Here is a 9,266-nt window from a genome sequence, read left to right as displayed (position 1 = left end):
AGGTTGTGTTTTCAAAGAGACAGTAGCCGGCACAAAAGCAATGCACAAGGTTCAAATTATCAACTACCATTGTCGCCTTCATCAGAATAAGAAATGACTAATCGCTCCAGAACGTTAACTGGTCAGAAAGTGATTGGTTATTCTTATCCTGAAGATGATGACAATGTTGTGAAAGAATAAAGTTCAGCATAGTACTTTAGTTAAAGAATTACCAATCACGGATCTATACTATTACTTTTTCCAACGAATTGGTAGATGTAACCATCAGTTTGAAACATGATAAACGTTTTTTTTCTGTTGGGAAATGACGTAAGTCACGTTAAATGTGACAGTGTTTTCTATAACTGTGTAACAGAAAGTCGGCATATTTCATACCAAGCTTAAGTAGTTCTTATTAGATCACATCAAGTAGATATGTTACGGATAATAAAACCTGAAGTCTCCAACTACACTCAAGTGTCACTAAGGGATAATAGGCATTTGAATAAGATTGAAAAATCAGACAGATATGTGATGCATGGATCACATGTTTGTTTATTGAATAGCCGTGTGTTTGAATGTTTGTCTGTTTTCAGACAAAATTTTTGTCAGAATAACTGCTTTGAGAGGAACTAAAAACAAATTATCCTTATGCTACCCAATGGCCACACATTATTAGTAGACAGAATATAATAAAGGCAACAAAAAACCGCCACCAGTAAAAATATAAATTCTTGTAGGTATTTATGATATACTGTCACGTGTATTAACATCATACAAAGAACCTATTCAAACCCACTTAGTACAAGTGAAGCAGCAATGTGCATATTAGTAATTAATAACATACGTGCTCGTGTCTCATAGTCATTGGTTTATTTTTTACGTATTCTTGATATTGTATTTAAGTTGTCTTATCTGCATTTTAGAACACATTCAACTGGTAACAAAACTAGATATCAAATGCTATATACAAACCTGTACGTGTCTACTTTCTATACATGGACTCGTACTTATAAATGATATGATAAAATTGTAATTCTTTAAAGTATTATTATCATACAGATTGGTTGCTCAAATTACGTTTATCTTTCAAAGTCTACGATTTTGTGACAAGTAGTTCTGTTGTTTCTCAACTTAATAAAATGTACAGGCTATACAAAACATAGTACAACAATAATTGTCAATTCACATAACATATTAAAAGAACCCTTATAATTAGTCTTACAAGACAGAATGAACCATTGCAATAGATATTTTTACAGGTAACATTACAAATTTTGAATCTACAAAGACGACAGGGAATCGTGCTCTCATCAGACGTCATGTAGACTTACAGTGCTGCATTTCCTTTTACTAAATTCTATGGTTTGTTCATGAAATATTTTACAAGTCAAGCGTTTTTCTGTTAAGTCCACCCTGTTCCCTTACAGATATTATAGGAAGAGGGCTCTGTGACCAAAAGAATCTCATCTGCAAAAAACTCTCGGTGCAAATTTATTTTAGAGAATTTCATTGAGGTAAATTACTGAAATTACATTTAGTACAGCTGCTCTTGACCTACAGGCCGTATTGGTTATTACTGACGTCAAAATGTTCTAATACTTTGCTGAGTATATTATTACTTTCGCAACGATCACTTCAAATTCGATTAAAAGAGTTCGAATTCAAAAGGTGCTTCAATGTATTTCTTTTTATACATGGTAATTTCGAGTCCCTCAAAGTTGGCGGGTTTATTTTTCATTAGCTGGTCAATCAATTCTTGATGGCCCTCCGACTCAGAAAACATGTTACTGATACTCAAATTCTGTATGGTTCTGTTACTTTGTATTGCCGAACAGAGATCGGAAAGGGACTGACTGCTACAGATAGCATTGTAGATAAGGTATTGCCAGCTTACTTCAAGTCTCTTTATTGTCCTGCTCTTATTAATACATTCTGTGAGCTTTTGTACCCCTGCGTTGACATCTACTACATTCGCATATGCTTGGACTGCCTCATGATCACCGACTACATTGACATCTACTGTGTACACATATTCCTGGACTGTCTCATGATCGAATCCGTCGGCAGAGGGAGGGGAGGTAAGGTCCACTTTGTCCAATAGCGCTTTGTGATCTAAAACCACGTATCCAAGTGCTGGATGCTCAGAAATACTCTGCAGAGTTTCTGTTAGGTTGTCAACCAGTCTGGTTTCTATTGGTGATTCCTCCCACCCACCTATATATACCACCAACGATTTGAGACAACTCTGCTTCCTAACCATTTTAGCCAACACCTTGTCGTATTTCTCAACAGCTGTGTCATTATTTATCCTCCCTACGTCAATGTAGATGTGTTCTAGCTTGTGCACGTTTGACAGGTCTTCCAGCATGGTATTGCTAACTGGAAACTCTATTGAAACACTTTGTACCCCACGCCGAGGAATGAACGTTCGAACTACAGGAATTTCGTGCCCCTCAGATGTGAAAAGCCGTTTAATTTCGAGTGGGGTATCATCCGGAATACCCAAAGATATAGAGTGCAGTGTCACAGAACATAACGTGGAACAATCTGATAACACTCTCTCCAACTTATCCAGCTGGTGTTGATGTAAAGCATTCTCAATGTAAATACAGTTAATCGTAAGGTGTTGTACTAGATTTGGGTTGTGACACATAGCAAGTTTCTTTTGACAGCTGAGTACCTGTAAGAAACCATCAAACCAGTCAGACTGTTCAGTGGCCGAAAAATGATAATGATTGTTTGTTATGTCTGGAGGCAAGCAAGGTGCGACAACCTCTGCCGAGGTATCATTTTCTTGACATCTTCCAAGTGCCATGAGACAGAGAAACTGCAACAGTAGTCCGCCCTCAAAATCCGATGTCCACCTATCTATCCTCAGTTCCTCTGCAAACATTTGAAACAGTGTTCCTGAGCTTTCACCTAGCATAGCGGGCAAAAAGGTTTGAACCCCTCTGTACTTTTTAAGGCTTTCTTCAATACCCCTGTCAACGCCGAACAAAACACGGATATATTTTATTCCCTCTTCTTGTCTACCGCCATCCCCGACTAAGTAACTGATGTAGTAAGCAGCCACGTACTCCTGGAAGGTTTTGTGTAGGAAAGCGCAGTAGCAAATGCGCCTGATTTTGGAGGAAGAATAATCTCTTGTCAGCAAGCCCATGTTTAACATGTCATCTACACTCCCTCCAAACTCCTGTCTGATATCATCTATGTTAAACTGTAGCTGATCCTTCTTTAGCCCCTCCCAGGACAGTTTCCCCAGACCTCGTAATGCTTCTTCTATGTTAGAAGGCAATGTGCGGCCTTTGATAGGAATGCCATTCTTTGTACAATATCTCTTGGCAACTGAATATATGATCATTTGATATAGCTCAGCTTTTCCAGAAGGCAGATTGTCTCCATTTTCTTCGAACACAACACAAATGAGTACATTGTTAAGTGGATTAACTGCGATTTCTCCTAGATTGCTGTTATTTGTTACAGCTTCCACAAGCTTTGTGGCAGATTCGGGCGCCTCGCTGAAGTACTTACGAATGAATCTAACTGAGTTCTTTTTGCTGTATCCTACAATTTTGTAAAAGCTATGGCATTTCTCAATGTCTTGAACACAGTGGTACGGTCTGGAGGTCACCAGGACATGAGAGTTTCTGAGGATTTTACCTTGTATCAAGTCCACTACATCTGTACTCTGTCTGGCTGTCTGACTGAGCTCATCCAGACCGTCCAGAATAAAGAGAACCTCCTTCTGATTCTCTTCAATGTAAGACCAGAGCTGCTCAGTGGTCATTTTTATATCCTTTGGTAAGAGCTGTTCAAATATGGCGTCTTTAACTTTTCCAGACAAGTGCCGCATTTCCAGGAAGAATACGGATTTGAAACAATGCAATTTTCCAGACGACCAATCATGGGCTAGTTTCTGACAAGAGCACGACTTCCCAATTCCCGGAGGCCCCTCTACTCTTATCTTCCTAACAGCTGACTTAGCACAAACATCTACAGTCTTGTAAATATCTGCTAAGCTTACGATGGTATCAGTGTCTTCGAAGCGCCCTCTGCCGTCCCTGCGCTGTAGTTGCAGGTTAGTGTAGATTTCTCCCACGTCCATGTTGAAGTCTTCGCACCACGGCAGAGGTCGCACATGTGCATACTCTGTAGCATACAGGTCCTTCAGACAGACAACGATGTCATCAACATTGCCTGGTGTTGCTGTAATAAATGATTTACAGCTTAACATTAACTGACACCCAAACGGATACATGCATGCAGGTCTAAGTACTTTATAGACCAAAGTCGAGCAGTACTATATTTTTAGTCTCACTTTTTGTGATATAATATAGACTATTTGGCCTATTGACATTATAATATAAATTATATACCGTTTTGATCCTTTTACTATCCTAATACGTAAGCTCCCGATGAAAACATCTGATGTGCTATTCTAAAAAAAAAAACATTAGCTACTAATTATGTATTTAAAAAAATGGAATGCCAACATTAAAACCCAAATAAACGTATATCAATTATGATATTTGAAATGTATTGCAACTTATATTAGTATTGGCTAGACTAATATTGGTGGTGGCTAGACTTAAACAAGCATCATTAAAATTTGATAAGCTATAGGATCTTTTTTCCAGAAGGTAAAAGGTTTAGGTAACCTGCAACGTTATTGAAGTACTTGAATGCCTGGTTAACATACCTACTAACGCATCACCTTTCCCCTCGTTGTCGGCTTTTATGTCTGATGTTGCTTTTGTAGTTGCAACAGGTTTCTCCGAAGCGACTGCTCCTCCTGAAATGTATAAAATTAGCATGAAGGTCTTGACTAATGTCTATTATTCTTTTGGGAACATTGTACATGCTGGGCTACCTACACTTCGACTGTGCTGTTGTTAGAGGGAATGCTCACAGTTAGGGAGTTTCTTAACATTTTCTACTATTTCAATTTAAAATTTTCGACCTTTCAATTTAAACCTGAATATAGCAATTGTGACGCACTTTTATTAGTAAGGCTTGAATGGTCAAACAAGCCTCGTCACTTCTATTTTTAGTCAATGGCCGGGCAGGTGACATGTCATGTTTACAATGTTTTAAAGTCCACTCAAGCATTGCATCATCAATAACTAACGTTTCAAAATAGTCTAAGACTAGACAATAGCTAATTTCAGACAGATCTTAACCTACCCTCATCGGCCTTTATCACGTCCTCGGCTTCTTGAGCTAACCTTGTCTTGCCAAGGGCTTTTAACAGCTCCACAAGTAGCGCTAGGTTATCCTCGCCAATCTTGCTGTCGTCTTCTAACATGTTAAACATTTCCTGATCGGTGAAGCGTTTTCTACTCTCGCCTGTCCGAGGTGCTTGTCTGTGACCAGTATGGCTCTTAGACTCCTGACGTCATCTTCACAGAGGCTGTCATTGATGTTCTGGTACAGCCTGGCGCGGGAGGACAGTTCAGACATGGTGGGGCTGGAGGGGGAGGGGGGCAACTCTACCTGGATTCAAAATGGCGGACACGATTAGATAAAGCAGAACTCACTTTTCATATCTAGAGATAGGTAGGTGAGTAGGTTTTATGTTAGTGGTCTCTTTGAGTCTGAAACATTCGAATGGCAGTCAATATCTGAAAACGTGACAGGTAAGCGTAATTTAATTTGCATAAATTATCCATAGGTCAGATTGTTGCTAGGCTAAACTTGCTTGAAAAATAGCTTTACATTAGTTATAATAAAGATACTCCTTAGTATAAGGCGTATTTTCTTCAAATTACGAATCTAATAGTTAAAAGGCCTAGTTTTGTCTATCAGAATGTTACACAAGCATAGGGGCGTGGCGGACTTTGACACCGATACATTTCACAATGGCACGGTTAGCTTGTGACCGCCCTGATGTACTAAAAGCTTTTAGAAGCTGTTGGGAATTTTTTTTATCAAATTTTTGCTCAACAGTGACAGTAGGAGAACTCACCTTAGTCCTTTTAAAACAGTGGTGACCGTTTGGTCCATGCTTTAATCTCAATAACTAGTGATCTGTGGAATGGTACTACGGCAAGCAAGGCAGCCAACAGCAGGCGATGGCGTAAAATGGCGGACGTTAGACGGGCGAGAAAGTCTACAGGTGTCACACGATTATCGATTTTCTCCAGTTGTCACGTGTTTTTCAATGATGTAACCAGGGAACTACAAGTACAATAAATGCAACATGTCTGAGTGCTGGTTGGAAAACAATAATTCGTTTCACCTTAAAATGTTGAATCTGTGAATAAGTCCGGGGGACTATTTACAAAAGATTTCGAAGAAATTCTGTATAATTTTGTAATCCTGCTGTAAAAATTATCCGCACGAAAACTATCTAGAATTAGCTGGTTGGGGCAATTGTTATGTTCAGTGGGCACTTAATATTTGCATTTTTAGGCCAATGGTATGATGGTCGTATGTTTTACAAACCGTCTACGGATGTTATTTCTCTAAGTGCGAAATCAGTATATAATATATCTGCATGGGTAAAGGTACTAGACTTGATAATAAAACAAAGATTCAGGTTTAACTTGTTGGCTAAGGGACATACATGACACATTTGCCCAAGTGTGGGTTTGTGGCATGTCTTAACCTACAGAGGCACGTCCTCTTGTACTGTTCTACTGATTTCAACACATGTAAACCATATTAAATACTTCCAAATGCATGTAAGGACAGATAATCCATGCGGTGTGTAAGTAGGAAAATAAATTAAAGAATGTTTACATTTTACACACTTTATGTTAAAGAATAGTGAAATATGTAATGTTGCTTGCCACTGATGTATATTTTGAAAGTAGCTGTTTTTAGCCCTCTGTTCATTAGTTTATTACATCCTCTCCTAGCATCAGTTTTTTTTTCTTCTAATTGGTAAATGAGAAGTTGAAAAGGTGTGTGTGTGGGGGGGGGGTGAGTCGCAACAGCCTAGTCCATTTTTGGTACCATGTTTTTGGCATGTCTCCGACTTCTATTTGTTTGTCTAGATGGTATGTTGAATCACTGCACTTCAATACTGCAAACAACTTCATGACGATCTCGGGAAAGTAGCACTGTAAAAAGAAGAAGAGAGAAAAAATTGAACTAAAAGTGATACTACATGGATTTAAGTTCAAAACAGGTGTCTTGATTGCACTGGCATAAATATTTTTGCATGCACAAAACCCTACCCCGCCACCATGTATCCTACCACACAAAATATTTACTAAAAATTTTGGTGTACTCACTGCATGTACATAAATCGTTATTTAAATCGGTAAGTTCGTCGTGGACCTGCGTCGTGAGGATTGCAGTTAGAAAACCCTATGTGCTTGCGGTGACACAAAGATGTGCAACGCATATCGGTCTGTTTTCCAGAAAAACGGCTATGGTTTTATCAAAGTTTTATACCGTCCAAAACATATACTGGTAAAAGTTTTTATACAATTTTACCCATATAACCTCTCTAAAAAGAAAATAAGTGTTCCGAAACTCGTTTTATCGAGATTGGACCGGAAAATTGAGCATAAAATGTGAAGACGGAAGGCGTGCAGGATTGGCCATGGGGGAGGGGGGCATACAGGCGGTAGCGCTACCTTGGATATCGTCAAACAGCCTACCGTAAATCGCCTTGAACAGAAAGATAACACGATCACCGTGACACGATCATAAGTTTATGCAAACTGGGTCCAGAACATCGTTGGAATTCAGCCCAAGGCAGGCCACCACCGGTAACGCCATGTGTAAGCTTGAAATTTAGACATGCGGTGGCGCTTGGCACAATGGCGTCCGCGCTTTTATTTATCTCAATTTTCTGGATCTCATAACAAACGTCTTTATGCCTGTTTCGTCGACTTTAAAAAAGCCTTCGATTGTGTATGGCGCGAAGGTCTGCGATACAAACTACTCACCTCGGGAGTAGGCGGCAAATGTTACAGTCTTATAAAATCAAGGTATTCTAACCCGCAAACATGCATCAAAACCTCCTCTGGTCTAACACCACCCTTCGTCACGGACAAAGGAGTGAGGCAGGGCTGTAACCTCAGCCCGACCCTATTTAACCTGTTCATAAATGATTTAGTCAAGATGTTAGATAGTCCAGAATGCGTTCCACCCTCCCTACATAATTTATTCATTTCCTGCTTGCTCTATGCAGATGATGTCGTAATTTTCTCGGAAACCGAGAAAGGACTCCAATGTGCTCTTGACAAACTAAACACTTTCTGTACAAAATGGAAACTCCAAGTTAACCTGAAAAAGACCAAAATTGTAATTTTTAACAAAACAGGGCGCATATACAGAAATACAAAATTCCTGCTCGGTTCAGAAAATATAGAAATTTCTACGTCATACTCCTATCTAGGTCTGTTGTTGTCCTCATCTGGCAGTTTCTCACTAGCTAAGAAACAACTTGCTTTAAAAGCTCGCAAAGCTGTTTTTAGCATCAAATCTCTTATCCGCTCTCAAATCTCATTAAAAGCTTTACTAAGGATTTTCGACGTTTGCATCAAATCTATAATGTTATATGGTTGCGAAATCTGGGGAAAAGATTTCTCAAATGACAACTGTCCTATTGAAACTATCCATAATCGCTTCTGTAAAAACATTCTTGGGGTACACAGAAACGCTAGCAACGGAGCATGCAAAGCAGAGCTCGGTAGACTGTCACTAGACACAGACGTATCTGTACGCCTAGTCAAGTATTGGTTAAGACTGAGGCAACTAGACGCTAATACACATCCCCTACAAGTCGACGCTTTACTATCTCAAAAACATATGTTAATGCTTGGTCACAAGAAAAATGTGCTACACCATGTGAAAGAAATACTTGACCGCAGTGGTTTCTCATATATCTGGCATAACGACAACATCGATCTCGATAAGCAACACATATGTACATTACTTAGAAGTAGACTCTCTGACAGGTATATCCAAACCTTTCTTTACAATCTCTCTGTTGATGTCGGTAAGCTAAGATTTTATAGACATCTGAAACCTGTGTACACAATGGAACGTTATCTTCACATCAAAGACTTCGATGTTAGATCAGCCATATGTAAGCTTATAGTTAGCGCTCATACATTAGAAATAGAAAAGGGTAGATACAAACAATTACCTGTTAACGACAGAATATGTAAATATTGTACAGGAAACGCAGTGGAGGATGAAATGCACTTTATTTGTCATTGCTCTCATTATAGCACCGAAAGAGATCAGTTATTTGAAATGGTCACCAAAATGTTCCCCAGCTTTATTCACCTTCCCAGCCTACAAAAAACTGCATTTCTATTAAC

General features: G+C 39.0%; 1 protein-coding gene across 1 annotated transcript; it reads right to left on the bottom strand.

The window, feature by feature from the left end:
- Nucleotides 1-998: 998 nt before the first annotated feature.
- On the bottom strand, nt 999-5,449 carry LOC109462506. Its single transcript, XM_019759059.1, is given in 5 exon segments — nt 999-1,921; nt 2,003-4,188; nt 4,682-4,774; nt 5,167-5,302; nt 5,305-5,449. Coding segments are annotated over 5 exon segments (2,847 nt in total). The 5' UTR covers nt 5,443-5,449; the 3' UTR covers nt 999-1,627.
- Between the last annotated feature and the right edge of the window lie 3,817 nt (nt 5,450-9,266).

Source organism: Branchiostoma belcheri, unplaced genomic scaffold, assembly GCF_001625305.1.
Source record: "Branchiostoma belcheri isolate BF01 breed outbred unplaced genomic scaffold, Haploidv18h27 scaffold118, whole genome shotgun sequence".
Taxonomy (NCBI): domain Eukaryota; kingdom Metazoa; phylum Chordata; class Leptocardii; order Amphioxiformes; family Branchiostomatidae; genus Branchiostoma; species Branchiostoma belcheri.
This window is presented reverse-complemented; position numbering and strand designations above follow the sequence as displayed.